At 38.6% G+C, this 15,432-nt stretch overlaps 1 protein-coding gene across 3 annotated transcripts in view; it reads left to right on the top strand.

The window, feature by feature from the left end:
• Positions 1–7,041, top strand: part of LOC117399291 (semaphorin-5A-like) — a 145,029-nt gene extending 137,988 nt beyond the window's left edge. The window contains exons 18-23 of one of the 3 annotated variants that reach the window (XM_033998381.3): positions 199–369; positions 676–831; positions 1,778–1,822; positions 2,265–2,476; positions 3,880–3,901; positions 5,084–7,041. In XM_033998381.3, the coding sequence (XP_033854272.1) occupies positions 199–369; positions 676–831; positions 1,778–1,822; positions 2,265–2,476; positions 3,880–3,900 (605 nt within the window). In that variant the 3' untranslated portion in view covers position 3,901; positions 5,084–7,041. The remainder of the gene's footprint in view (positions 1–198; positions 370–675; positions 832–1,777; positions 1,823–2,264; positions 2,477–3,879; positions 3,902–5,083) is intronic. The other 2 variants (XM_033998379.3, XM_033998380.3) reach the window with 2 other exon arrangements.
• Positions 7,042–15,432: the final 8,391 nt, after the last annotated feature.

Below are 15,432 nucleotides of genomic sequence, written 5' to 3'. Positions count from 1 at the left end.
ACAGGAAAGATGAAAGTACCCTCAGACTTGTAATAACGACATATAAAAAAAGAAACACAATCCTTCTAAACAAAAACACATTTTTATCTCAGTTTAAAGCTGTCGCAGTGTGTTTTGCTGTGGGTTTTAAGTTTTTGTTTTTTAGTGAAAAGAGCATGTGGCAATTCTGTTTCATCTCACCTCCTTCTTCCTTTGCAGTTGACGGTAGTTGGTCCTGCTGGTCGTCCTGGTCCAAGTGCTCTGTGACCTGTGGAGGCGGGCACTACTTGCGCACTCGCACCTGCACTAATCCACCACCTGCATACGGAGGGGACATCTGTCTGGGACTGCACACTGAAGAAGCCCTGTGCAACACACTGCCTTGCCCAGGTACACTGACCCCAGATCAAACATTACTCCAAACCTACATTCCCTAGGTGGGAGGATTGAGAGGCAATTAGATCTCGAAGTTGAGGAATTTCTAAAACCCTGTCCCTTATAAAAGTTTACCAATTTTGCACAGTCATTTTGTATTTTTCCCAGCTTTTCCAATAGTTATGTGTTTGAATTTGCTTGACCTCTTTGGGCTTTACATGCATTACTATAGGTTCACTATGGTGTATTACCTTTTAGAAAAGTTGCTGTATAAGCAGTGCTATCTATGCAGTGTTTTCTGTACCTTGTCTTCTTTTCCAGAGAGCTGGTCGGGCTGGTCTGAATGGTCTGAGTGTGATTCCTCTGGGCTGCAGGTTCGAGTTCGTCATTGTGACATTCTCTTCCCTACTGGAAACCAATGTTACGGAAACAGGACTGAGACCAAAACGTGCATCTTTGAGTCCAACTTTATATCTGGTGAGTCCCAAATACATCAATAAGGTTGACTGTGACCATCCAGCTACTTATCAGCTAACATTCACAACTTTAAAAGGTAGAATAAATAGGGTGTACAATATACAAAATCATTCTCTCATCCACCTCTCATTCATGTTATTTGGTTTCTAATTCTTGTTTTGTTCCTGTTTTTCATTACATGCTTGATATTTCATTTTAAAAAAATTGGTTCATAGCAGTATTTTCTTCATTAAAGACCATTTCAAAATGCTTTTAGTTAGTTCCACACGAGGCATTTTGGCATCATCAGTGTGAGCCTAAGGTAACAGGGTGAGATCAATGTTATATTAGTCACACCTTCAGGAAAAGAAAAAATCATGCACAATTCATCTCATTAGAAGCTGCAATTAACTGAACTAGTACATCACAGCACAATTGTCAGCGTGTTAAAATGAACCTAGAGGTCCAACTTTTTAAAAAATACATATGAAGGACATGATGAAAAAATAGAAACAAAACAAGAACTGGGAACCAAATATCTTAAATGATATGTGGATGTGATTATTTAGTGCTGTACACCCGATTTATTCTGTTTTTAAGGGATATTGTCATTTGTGGTTGTTAGTCAAGCTCCTAGATAATAAAGCTGTGAACAATTCTCTTTTGGAAAGTCAGTTTCTAGTATGGCGTAGGACATTCATACTTGAGCCCTTTTTAATAGGGCTTCAAAATCATTATGGACCACAGGTACAAGATTCATCAATATGCATTTGACTTTTATGCTAACCTGTGTCATTAAACCTGCATTTGGTCTCAAATGCATTACCATCAGTGCTATAATTTATCACAAAAATAAGATTATTCATTATTATTATTATTATTATTATTATTATTATTATTATTATTATTATTATTATTATTTTATTATTTTATTATTTTATTTTTTATTTTTTTATTTTTATTTTAGAAATCTCTATAGCACGATCAAGCACAGGAGAGAGACGATGTGGAGGTATTTTATTTTTGTTTAATGCATTTAGATAAAGCTTCTTATAAACTGCGACCCATTTTTACCCTGTATTTTTTGTATCCTTATATCTTGTGTAAAATACTGTTGTAATGACAAAAAAAAAATCATTACTTATCTTCTCAACTTTCCCACTGTAATCAGATGATGTAAATAATTTGTTTTTCATGGGGACACACATTATAAAATCAATACAGCTTTTCTGTTCAGAAAATGCAATACAGTTAACGTGGTTTGTCTTGTATATCAATACTAATTTGATAAATTATGTTTTCAGTACAAGACGTGTCTTTTAGATGCAGTTGGCATGTGTTTCTTTCATATTTTGATATTTGTAAAATAGTTATGCTGTTGCGTAGTTTCAACGAACCCTTTCGGTTCACTGCATTTAAAGTTAAACATAAGACTTATTTGTTTCTATTTGCAGAATTCAACCTGTTCCATATGATTGCTGTGGGTTTAAGCAGTTCTTTACTGGGTTGTCTGATCACTTTGCTCATCTACACCTATTGCCAGCGGTACCAGCAGCAATCCCATGATGCTACTGTCATTCACCCAATATCAGCAGCTCCCCTCAACACCAGCATCACGAACCATATCAACAAATTGGACAAGTTTGATTCTGTGGAAGCCATTAAGGTAAGTTAATGTTGTAGGAGTCACAGTAGTGCAGGACATTAGAAATGTTGTGTTGGTGAAAACCCACCGTAATGTATGTCCTCATTGATATTCCATTGGAAGGCAACTTGAACACTTAAAGTCAGGTAAGATAGTCCAAGAATAGCGAAAGAAGCTGATAGGAGAAGCTTTTCAATATGGTCCATTACTACTCAGACGTTACCTTAATATATGGAGTTCACAAGTAACAAATACCCTGCTACAAACCATATGGGGCTAAATTCTCAAAGCTATTTACTCCAAGTCATCATTAGCGCATTTTTTGTCTGAAAGAAAAAAAACATAATTTGCATTTCTAAAATGAATAATGAACACTTTTAGACTAAACACAAGCTCCTAAATTAAATGTCTGTGGTTTATTTCTGGGTAGGTAACTTTGTTGGGTCTGTTTCCACTGTCTGAAAAAAATCATGCTAATGACGATTTGGAGTAAATGGCTTTCAGAATCTAGCCCATGGGGAATACTAATACAACACATTCAATCATGAAACATGAAGTAATAAATGATCTAAAAGCACACAGAGCCTGGGGTCTAGGCTTGCTTCTTGGGTCTTTCAAATTAACTTCATACAGCTGAAAAATAAATATCTCTTCTTATTATAATGGAAGAAAATCAAAGTATGTTCTGCAATATATATACAAAGAAGTGCCCCATGAACTCATTAACAAAACCACGAGTTTGTCTAGTAGCCTTCTTTTGTAGACGTGTATTCTCTTTGTTTAATGGCTCACACTTCATTTCTATATTTACACAGAAGGAATTACTAAGTACAGTAATTACTTTCCCTACCTAGTACGTATCCATAAATATATATTTCCATATAGTATGAATGCTGATTCCCAGTTCAACCAATTACGCATGTTGCCTTAGTAACGGAAGACATGTAGAGACAAAAGAGATTATAGGCCTACCAATTATACAGCTTTGAAGGCTGCACATGACGTATACTGTGAAAGCACATGTTCACAACTCAGAAAATGTCAAAAGTATAATTTACTTGTTTTAACAAGCCATTATAAAACCAGTCAGCTGTTGTAAACAGCTACTTTATAGATTAGATTTGTTCTTTTTTTTCTCCAACCTGAAAGTCACAGTTCAAATGTTCCCTCCCTCACAGATGCACGTGGCTATGCCCAGATGCACAGAGCTAAGCACATATATTTTAAAATACGTATAAGCCAAAATAATACATAGTACAAAAACAACTAAAATAAATTATTAGCATGGCAGTTTCAAATAGTCCTTGCAGTGATGCACAGACCTTATCTTTATGGATTAATGTTAGTTCCTTCAGTTATTTTGTTTACAGTAGGCCCAGAAAAGTTGTCTCTTATTAATATGCTGCTTTTCTCCGCACTGCTAGCTCCACCAAGGAAACACTTGAGGTAGGGAGCTGTTCATTTCCAAATTGCAAAAAAGGCTTTTTTTTTAATTGTTTAAAATGTATTATTAATTCATTATTTACTGTGACAACAATATTTCATATAAAATGTTGTTTACCTGCACTGTATGCATTATTTTTTAAATACACTGTACATATTAAATACTTTTCCATGCAACAAATTATATGATACAATTATGAATGCATATTAATTAATATAATACTGTGTGCCCAAACAGAAAAAAGTACCTCTGTACTCTGTCAAAGATATTTATTTTAGATGAAGTCGATACATACCCATTTATCTGTTATATTAAGTACCCATTTTTTGTAAAATACTGTATTCAACCATTGCACAGTATGACAATATTGATAAATAAACACAGTTTATAGACTTCAATTATATAATCACCACCTTTGAATATGCCTATGAGTGAATAGCATTGCAAAGTGAATCCTTAAGATTTAATTAAGCTGGGGCTCCCGAGTGGTGCATCCAGTAAAGGCGCTCCGCATGGAGTGCAGGATGTGCCCTATAGCCTGGAGATCGCAGGTTCAAATCCAGGCTATGTCACAGCCGACCGTGACCGGGGGTTCCTAGGGGGTGGCACACAATTGGCCGAGCACTGCCCGGGTAGGGAGGGCTTAGGTCTCCAGGGGAATCCACGGTGCACCACACACCAGCGACCCCTGTGGCCAATAGGGCGCCTGCGGTTCTGCAGTGGAGCCGCCAGATCTGTGTTGTCCTCTGGCACTATAGGTCTGATGGCCTCACTGTGGATCCGCAGTGTGAAAAACGACGGAGGACGCGTGTTTCAGATTCAGTTAAGCTAACCATTGTCAGAGTATACTTTTTTTAAAGCTATACCTAACATTATTCATACCTGTGCTAGATTCAGTTTCTGTTAAATGAATTTGTACTTTCACAAGGTGTTAATTTCTACATAAAGGACTGAAATACAGTTTGAAGAAAAATCAGTTTTTGTGCATCTGTGGGGGGTGGGGGCCATGATGATTTTGGAAAAAAACTATAACATTTTAGGGAATTTTAAAAAATCCTCACCACCTGAACTAAATTGTTTCCAATATAAAATAAATAATTGAATTTAAAATAATTGCGCAGCTAATCACAGTAGCTTAAAAGCATACAAATCACTAATAATGAAATTGTTTTCTTCATTTCTAGGCCTTCAATAAAAATAATCTCATCCTGGAGGAGAGAAATAAATACTTCAACCCCCATCTCAACGGGAAGACTTACACAAACACCTACTTCACAGATCTCAATACCTATGAGGAATACTAGCAAGTGCTGGGTGGTCCTCCACAGCCGGCCTGTCCTCTGTTGGCTCTGGATATTAGATAACAGAACCCTTTTAAAAATTCAGTAAATGTGTCTTTTTGCTTTGTGGTTTGCAAAGAAACATACAATATACTTCATGGAACCATCCAGCCATGGAACATCATGTGTTGCCATCCAATGATTTACCAAGAGCCATAAACTGCAAAGCGACCAAGAACGATGTACAGCACTTATCAAGAAAACTGGTGCCTACAAAAACTCCAATCCAATTTGAAACTGTATTTCCCAAACAAATGGAACAAGGAGGGGACAAAAGATTTTGGTAGTACTCAAAGATGAGTGGTTTTACACTCCATTAGGGGTTCCTCTCAATGCTAGTAGATCAATGGCTTTTAGAAGACACCTCAAGACTGTTTGCATGATGTTACTGGACACATTATCTGTTGCTTCATTGATTTGCATGGTTAATTGCATTCCAAAGTCCTACATTCTGCAGTTTATGGAACACATTGTCTGTACTGCTGTAGAAACAGAAACTGTGCCAGGTGCTCTACCAAGGGAAACAGCATGTATTGTCTGTGTGAGGAAGTCAAATCCTTTGGACAGACAATCATGAAGATGTAGATATTTTGTTCTGGCTGGAAATATGTGTTAATGATTCTGTATGGGGGCCTTGTCGGTCAAATGATTTGGTGATGTCAAATTGCAAATCTTTACAGTATGATGCATTTTGGGGAAACCAGATGCATTGGGAAGTTGTAGTCTACCTGTATCATAAGTAAAATAATCATGTAAAACAACAAACAAATAAGAATAAATCATAAATACATATGAATCTTTGAATCTGGACACTGACTGGAATTTGAATTGTTATTGTTTTATAGCAAAGCAAAGCTAAATTATTTGACTGACAAGTTGACTACATTATCTAATCAAAAAGGTTTTCATTTTAGCTTCCTCTATAAGTTGACCTAATGAAAATAGTATAGAAGTTTTTTTTATATATATATATACAAGTTATAAACTTTCAAAGTTTGATGAGTGAAATACAGATAACCCCTAATGGAGAGCATTACTGATATCGAAAGGGGTTGCCAGAGAGACAAGCCCCATGTGCTGTATATATTTCAGCTGTATTTAAAACTAACCTTTTTGCAAGTTCTCTTTATGAGCTTGCCTCTTTCGTTTTCTTCCTTCTTTTCATAAGTAACCAAGATTTCTATTAGCAAACACATTTGAACCTGCATTTTATCAAATTAGCTGTGCACCATTGGAAAAATTATCTACAACTAGTAATTTCATATTCTGTTAAATTTGATTAAAAAGCCAACAAGTCTAATACTATTTCTTTAGTTATAAATTGCAGGGCTTATAAAAAAAAAGGAGAGATGAAGGACACGGAGCCAAAGCCCTTTGTCTACAGGATATTTCCATGGACAGGCACAGCAGTGTTCCTCACTCTGCCAGTATGAGTCAAACCTCAACCTGATAGGACCATCTGTGTAAAAAGGGTAATCGAGTCTCTGCAATTAATCAATCCAGGCTTCTTGTGGACAAAGACTACTGATTGTGCTAAATTTCATGATGTTTTTGTGAAGTAGTCTGAGACTATGTTGACTCATACTGTATTAATCGTTTACTATATATAAAATAAAATGCATTTTTCCAACAACTGTAAGGAAAAGGCCAATATAATGGTCCTTTCAGTTAATCCACTGTGCCATTAATGTCATATTCAGCTGTGTTTCTGTTAAGAGCTGCATTAAACTTACTATATTTTGTTCAGTAGCAATTCCATAGTCATAAACATGTGGTGACATTAAATGTTATCTGTTTTCTAACCGTCTGATGTATAATAATGTCTTTTACTCACGGCCCGACCGGATTGCTGGTTTATTAATGCAGACAAACTGTCCCATCTCTGAATTGCAATTCTTCATGTGAAGCATTACAGTAAAACTTAACTAATTTTTACTTAACATTTTAGCAAAAATGATACACTGGTTCTTTGCAACTCAAAGTGTGCATACTCAAAAGTTTTTACATATTGTAATAGTAGCAAACAGTTTAAAAAATAATGTACAAAAGTTGTCCTATCATAATACATAAAGAGCTATGTAACAGGGTGATGTTACATACGTGGGTCATCACTGAATAATACTGAATCGGACACAGAGCAGTGGGAACTGACACACCACAGAGGCGCACAGATTTAATAACAACACAGGCTGTCACCAGGGTACTAGCAATGGTACCCCTAGTGTCAAATTTAATAAAGCAAACAAAACAAAACAAAGCTCAAAATAAAAGTTTGCCACACAAGGCGAGCGCTAGTCTTATTAAAAGAGACGTTCCAGGAACCTCCTACATTATGAAACCCTCTCTATACTGGTCGGGATCAACATCCCCTAAAGTAACCTACTGCTGTTGCTCCCGAAGTCCCGGCCTCCCAGCGACTCCGGGTGGTTATGGCGGTCCTGGCTGGGCTGAGCCTTCACATGCACTGTTTTGCAGTTGAACGGTTCCGTAGTAGTTAATCCTGCGGAGCGGAATCTCTCCCCGATGTCAACAAAACACCCCTCTGTGTACTATTTTAAACCAAGCTTTAAGACAACAAGCTTTTAAAAAAACTGTAACCAATACTATATTTTAACCTGTAGAGCTAGAGGTTTAGGTTGAGGTTAAACCTGTTTTTTTGTAATACATAATGATTTTGGCTTGTGAATGATGCCTGATTATCCCTGGGAATGTGTCTTCCTCCTCTTCTTAAACATACAGCTCTAGTGCTTCCCTTTTTGTGTGACTCCTTAAGTTTAAAAAAAAAAAAATGTCAGCGACTTTTATCTTACTACCTGGCTGGGCCATAAAGCTCAAAATCTGATCAGCATTAACAGCAAAAACCAACAATGACATTACCAGACATTAAGTCGCCCTGGATAAGGGGGCGTCTGCTAAGAAATAAATAATAATAATAATAATAATAATGACAGTTTAGGTGGCAATTGATTGTTGATTTATACTTTAATGTTTAATTTGTTCACTATTCACTACCCTCCTCCATGAACACCTTCAAAATGACAATTCTATGGTACCCTTAAACAAACACATATTAAATGTATTTTTCAAAACACTGACATTCTTCAATAAGAGACAGATTAATGGTAGTTAGTACTATTAAATTATAAAGTAAATATGTTACTGTGAAATGCCTAAATACTAAAGCTGACAGGATGGGATGAGGATGAGAGTTTGCATCAGTTACAAAATAAAATAGGACAATATGCACTTTGTATTCTTTTTGGCATTAACTCACATATAGACATATACAAATGTACAAAGTGAGACTTGAGGTTAGAGTTAGAGTTAGACAAGACAACAAAAAAATGTAAATCCGCTGATGGAAGTTAACCACAGGATGCAAATTGCTAATTCTGTAATTTGCTTTGTGATGAAAGTTTCTGCTCCACATTGTAAATAAAGATGGCTTTTGCATTTTAAAATGTAATATTCTTAGTTCATAAAAGATAGATTTTTTAAAACATGTTAAATAAAAGATGTTATAATGGGTCTGTGGTTATGCAATTTAATGTTAGTTATGAATACTGTAATCCGGACTAAAAGGACATAATAATACAGCACAGTACATTTCATTTAAGAAACAAGGTTCTATCCTTAAATCACTAAAGTTACGATGAACAAGGATTTAGCCAAGGGGGGGTGGAGGGTAGACTACTTTAATATTATGAGTTTTCAAACAGTCATTTGAATTTCTTTATCATTTTCATTATTGTTAAAGTAATGTTTGGTTCTGGAAACCAGAGTATAGTTGCCATTTGTCTTCCAAGCTAAGCTGCATAACAGAGCTGAAGACCCAATACAGTCTTTTTACCTCTCTGCTCAATTCTGTTCTGCTTACCTCCCGCTTTGCTGCACAATTAAAATCCTCTGGTCTCCACCCCTTCATTTCTGATGTCATGGCCCAGCCACCAATGGCAGTCAGTACTGAAAACTCATATGTGCTAACTCGGTGACAAGCCCAAACACAACTCATAGAACAAGCTCGAACACAGGGAACAATCCACCAAGGGCCCTCCACAATCATGCAAGTCCATGAACCACTCCCAGCTGACCAGGGTTTCTTCTGTAGATGAAGACAGAAATTAGCTGAAATTAAAATCAGTGGCAAAGTTCCATGGAGTACCACCCTGGCACTGATGTATGCTTAAAACAAATACTTGGTATTCTATTAATTTTAAATTTTTATAAATAACATTAAATCTACATTTCAAGTTTTTTTTTTTCTTTTAAAAATATGCTAGCACATTAAAAGGAAGTGTCTATTGCCCCGTGACTTTTTGTTGGTTAACCTAAAATCTGTCACCTTCAATCTCTATGGTAACTGTCAAAAGAAGTGGAGACTACTTTCTTCTAGTACAAGTCTCAAATATCATGTCAGGGGTGTCATGAAGGCAGGGCAAATGAAAGGCAGAAGATGACAATCAGCAGTACAGGGCAAAATTGACAGAAATACTAATGAGGCCCAAAATCGAATTACTAAAGGGACAAACTAATTATCAGGCTACAGTGTGAAAACTGACCTTTGAATACTACGATGCAAATCAATTAGCCAGCTGCCACAATTAATCAGGAGAGCACTGGAGAAAAGCTCTCTCCCCCACCAATAATCCAACCACAAGCCTGCATAAATTAGATGACATCTGAGCAGAGCTATGCATCTCTTCTTCAGCTGCTGCAGACTGCTACCATGAGAAGAATACAGTATTTTGTAACAAACTTACATTAAATTATCAAGTCTTCATTTCAAACTTATTAAAGAAAAACACATTCTAAAAATGTTAAACTGGTGGATTCATAGACATTTAGCATTTCAAAGCAGGATAACAACAAATTGTTCTTGCATGTTAACTTGAAATGTTTAATTCCACATTCTATACCTGATATAGAAGTAGCCCTCCCATGGGAGTTGGTTGGGAATGCAGCTTTGGTACTAAAGAACAAAAGAACATAAGAAAGTTTACAAACGAGAGGAGGCCATTCAGCCCATCTTGCTCGTTTGGTTGTTAGTAGCTTATTGATCCCAGAATCTCATCAAGCAGCTTCTTGAAGGATCCCAGGGTGTCAGCCTAAACAACATTACTGGGGAGCTGGTTCCAGACCCTCACAATTCTCTGTGTAAAAAAGTGCCTCCTATTTTCTGTTCTGAATGCCCCTTTATCTAATCTCCATTTGTGACCCCTGGTCCTTGTTTCTTTTTTCAGGTCAAAAAAGTCTCCTGGGTCGACATTGTCTATACCTTTTAGGATTTTGAATGCTTGAATCAGATCGCCGTGTAGTCTTCTTTGTTCAAGACTGAATAGATTCAATTCTTTTAGCCTGTCAGCATACAACATGCCTTTTAAACCCAGAATAATTCTGGTTGCTCTTCTTTGCATTCTTTCTAGAGCAGCAATATCCTTTTTGTAATGAGGTGACCAGAACTGAACACAATATTATAGATACTAAATGGTATCATGGCCTCATATTGTTTATTCCCTCAGTGTTATTATATGTACAGTAGATGTGAGCTCCAACATAACTAAGAATACAGACTGCAAACCAGCTTTTATTTCCTTAGTCTGGGGTAAAATGTACACTTTTCTTTCTTCAAAGGGAACCCTTTCTTGGTCTCTTGTGATTCTAAGGAAACAGGCTGTCACTCAGGTTGCCTAAAGGGTGCAGCATTGAGGGTGTCCATTTCACAGTGGCCTTAATAGATATCCTTAGGATACATTGAGATACAGACAGACAGTAAAAGGAGGTAGGCACTACAAGATCACATCAAATTTGATCAGTGGAATAACTGGTCAATGTTGTCAAGACACACACAGTACTGTTACATGACAACATACATACACTTCACAATAACCTAATGTTTCTCAAAATAAGAAACGACAGTAGCTACATTTGAGGTTCAGGTATTTTTAATTCACCCTCAATTAGAACTACATGGCCCCTTTTTTACTACTGCCCAGTATTTTGCCATTTCAAGCCAAAAACATTTTTGGTTATTTATTAGACACATGGCTGTTTTATTTTTTTCAACAAATACTTGTTTCTGTGTATCGCGCGAGCTTGCCAAAGTTCATGGGCTATTTATTATAAAACCCTGACTAAAAAAAGATGCTGTGTGGAGCATAATTGTTTTCCTGTTCAGTGAAGTAAATTGTTGTACATATGTTGAGAGTAGCAGAGAGCATTGAAGTGATAGAGATAACATCACAGCCAGGTGGTTTGCATTTTGCTGTGGCAGTCCTGTAACATCATTTAAAGATTTACTGTGGCAGAAAAACATATGAAGAACCTGCAAACAAATGTGTATTTAACCCAGTGTAGTACCAGAATTCATGTTTAAAAATAAACTATATGTTTGCTAAAACATTGTTTTCCTTCAAAACTTCACATTTGAGCCTGTATTGATTGTGCATGGTATGGAAAATGTGTGGAATTTGACCTACACTCACTTTAATGAACTCAGATGCATGGTTTCATTTATTATAAAATTGCTATCTGCAACAATAAATGTGAGGCAACTAGAAAATAACTGTATTTTGAAAATGGTATGGTTGTTTGTGCCAATTCTTTTATACTGCATGAACATTTTGTACAGGGTTTGTTTTTTCTGTTTTGATGTTATCTGTTGCCAAATGGCCAGCAATGATTGCTTTCTTGTCTCCCGCAGCTTGTCGCACTGCCTGCTTTTGTACTGATGTCATATACAGACCCTTCTAAAACAACCAGCTGCACAACAGGCAATATCATAGACAATGACTCCAGGACAAGAGTAATGTTTGTTTTTATTAGCCTGGTGCCTAAAAGAAAATGTAAACAATTGTGTGTCATTAATACAATAAATAAATTGCTTACTTGTGTTTATTTTTTCTTCCTCCACTGGTGACACCATGAATGAGTTGTACTTCTCATACAGTTGTTTTATACATATGGTGCTATGGAAGCTTCGGTTGAGTAGACAGCTGCCTCCCCTGGATTTCCTTTATTCAACTGCCTGTGAACTTACTAACTTGGACTTTGCTCAGAAATGTGAAGTAAAACATTCAGAAACTCAGTTAGACAAATGTTTTAGATAATGCCTTCATCAGTGTAATACATTACTGGCGACAGCGCTGTCAAGCAATGGGACTTTCTGTCTTCTCTAGCTTCTCATTGGCCAACAGCACTATCCAGTAAAGAGACTGGAAGAGTGACTGGCTCAGGTTTGAAGTTCAGATTCTGTTTTATTTATGTATTTATGTATTTATGTATTTATTTATGTATTTATTATTTATGTATTTAATTTATATAGTGCTTTTATACAAGTATCACAAATCACTGTACAGTACATAGCAGAAAAAAAGAACAAACCACAATATATTTGTATAGCATGTCACACATACAACTGCCATAATCAGAATAACATATTTAAATAACAGTATACACATAAATCAAAAGCAGCAATTTTAAAGTTACATTAAAACCCACTAAGATAAGAAAGCCATTATATAAAAGTGCGTTTTTAGTCTTGACTTGAAAACTGTAACAGTCCCAGCTTCCCTGACAAACAAAGGCAGAGCATTCCATAATTTAGGAGCTCTACAAGAAAAAGCCCTACCTCCCGTGTTGCTTTTGTTGACCCTAGGAATAACCAGCAGCACCGCTCCTGTGATCTCAGAGTGCGGATTGAAAGATACAGGGTCAGTAACTCCTTCAAATAACTAGGTGCTAATCCATTCAGGGCACAATCTTAACATCAATTCTATACTGCACAGGGAGCCATTGTAAAGAGGCCAAAACAGGTGTAATATGTTCACTTTTTCTGCGGTATTTTGCACACCTTTCTCTGGCTCTTTTTTCTCAAAAGACAAACTTCACATTGCAATGCTGTCAAGTACTTGGTCTACTCCACCTTATTCATTGTATAATAAAGTAATTGTTATTACTGTATTTTGTATGAGAGAAATGTTTTTCTGTTTTCACAGAGACTAAGCACAGACTTGTCTGCAATGTGTGCTGTGGCACACATGTAGTGAGAGCAGCTGCTGGGTTTAGCAGTGCTGCGCAGGACCAAGAGGCTGCTTCAGCTGTGGTTGCTTGCAATCTCTACCACAGCATCTTGATACGGTTTTGATGACAGCTTTTGCATCACCACTATGAGGGCTGTTAGTTCATTCTAACAAGCAGGCTTCTCTCAGTCTCGTGTGAGTATTGACTGAGTAGTTTTGGCAGTAGCTTGCACAGGTGGGCATCCTTGTACAGTTCTACCCGTGGTAACTGTGAACTGGTGGACACGTACCGTACTGGTACCGCACCAACCCGGTGCTAAAGTCACCGAACTGGTACCTTACTGAACTGGTACCGTCCTGGTTCTGACCCGCTACCGACCAGGGTTACATCCCCGGTCCAGTACCAAGCCAGTCTTGTGTTACTGTACACTGCATTGCTGCTTGCATAATACCTGGATTTATCCCTGCGAGTCATGCAAGTCCAGTCTGCTTGTTGAGGACAAGCATGGCAGATGCTCTTCGTGCCTGGGGCCAGAGCACGCAAAGGAGGCACTGGTGAACCACATTTTCTGTGAGTTTTGTGCATGTTTCTCCAAGCGCACAGCTCTACAGAGCACTCTGTATCCCTCACTCCTGCACAGCGCTCTTGCCCATCCCCCTCTGTTAGAGAGGTTCTGTGTCCTTCCCCCATGGCTCTGTGCCAAGGGCCAAGCGACGTCGCACCCGGGAAATCGCCGATGCAGGAAGCCATCCTCACAGTCTTCCTCATTCTCCTCTGCCTCTTCTTCTCTTCCGAGGAAGAGGAAGAAGAGTCGCTGTTCCAAGCAATCGGCAGACTCAGAGCAGATGGAGAAGCTCTGGGCAGCAGTTTCCTACCGAGGAACGGTGTTACTCCGTGAACGTTTGGCGCTGCCTGTCCCCTTGGGGTCCCAGGGGGCTACGAGCTCAGATTGGCAGCAGGATGACATGCTGTCCATCGCCACCTCTGAGGAGGTGGTTGAACAGGAGCTGGTGTTCCCGTCTAAGGACGTGGGGTCAGACAGCTCATCCCCTGCTGTTAAGCGCCCCCCTGTCGACAGAGCTTCTACCACTGATCAAGAGGGCCACTGCAGTCTTGCAAGTGCCCTGGCCTACAGAAGGTGAGACAAGGCAGTCCATCTTTGATGACGAGCCTCCCACCTCTCCCGTGTCCCTCCCAGTGCACCCAGACTTTCTTTTTGAGATCCAGTCATCCTGGGGTCACGCGGCTACAGCTCCTGCTGTTTCCAGGTCTATGGACACCCTATATAGGGTACACGATGCGGAGAAGCTGGGATTGGTCCAATTTTTGCTGGTAGAGGCTTCAATTGCCACGCTGGTACAGGCATTTAATTTAGCGCTCTTGTCCAAGGACGTTATCTATCCCAACGAACAGTGCTGGGTCTCGGAGGTGATCCTCAAGCATGCCTATTCAGCCAGTGTGTTCACCACATGGCTGGGCAACTTTAATAGTATTTTGGTAACCTACCAGTACTATTTGCTAAGGTCCCTCTCTGACAGTCACAGGCCCTCACCACATCAGCTGGATGAGCTGTGCCTGGTTAATAAGAACCTGCTCTGTCTGTCTAAACTGAACGGGTGGGCTGTTGGTAGAAACCTGGCTGCGCTGGTAGCCACACGCATGATGCTTTGGCTTTCCTAGGCACGTGTGCCTGATGGGGACAAAGCAATGATGTTGGATGGCCCTATTACACCAAAGCATGCATGGGCAGCAGTGCGGAGTAGTGGTTAGGGCTCTGGACTCTTGACCAGAGGGTTGTGGGTTCAATCCCCAATGGGGGACACTGCTGTTGTACCCTTGAGCAAGGTACTTTACCTAGATTGCTCCAGTAAAAACCCAACTGTATAAATGGGTAATTGTATGTAAAAATAATGTGATATCTGTATAATGTGAAATCTTGTAGCAATTGTAAGTCGCCCTGGATAAGGGCGTCTGCTAAGAAATAAATAATAATAATAATAATAATAATAATAATAAATGCCTTTGGTCCCGCAGTGGACTAGATGCTGCAGTGCTCTCACTGCACACAGAAATCCACAAAGGAGCTGGTGCCAACTGGCACAGCCGACTCTGACTGGCACAGCCGGCTGCGCCTGCTGCCAGAGGTGGTGTTCAAAACCGGCCCATGACTGCTC

Source organism: Acipenser ruthenus, chromosome 4 (genome assembly GCF_902713425.1).
Source record: "Acipenser ruthenus chromosome 4, fAciRut3.2 maternal haplotype, whole genome shotgun sequence".
NCBI lineage: Eukaryota > Metazoa > Chordata > Actinopteri > Acipenseriformes > Acipenseridae > Acipenser > Acipenser ruthenus.
This window is presented reverse-complemented; position numbering and strand designations above follow the sequence as displayed.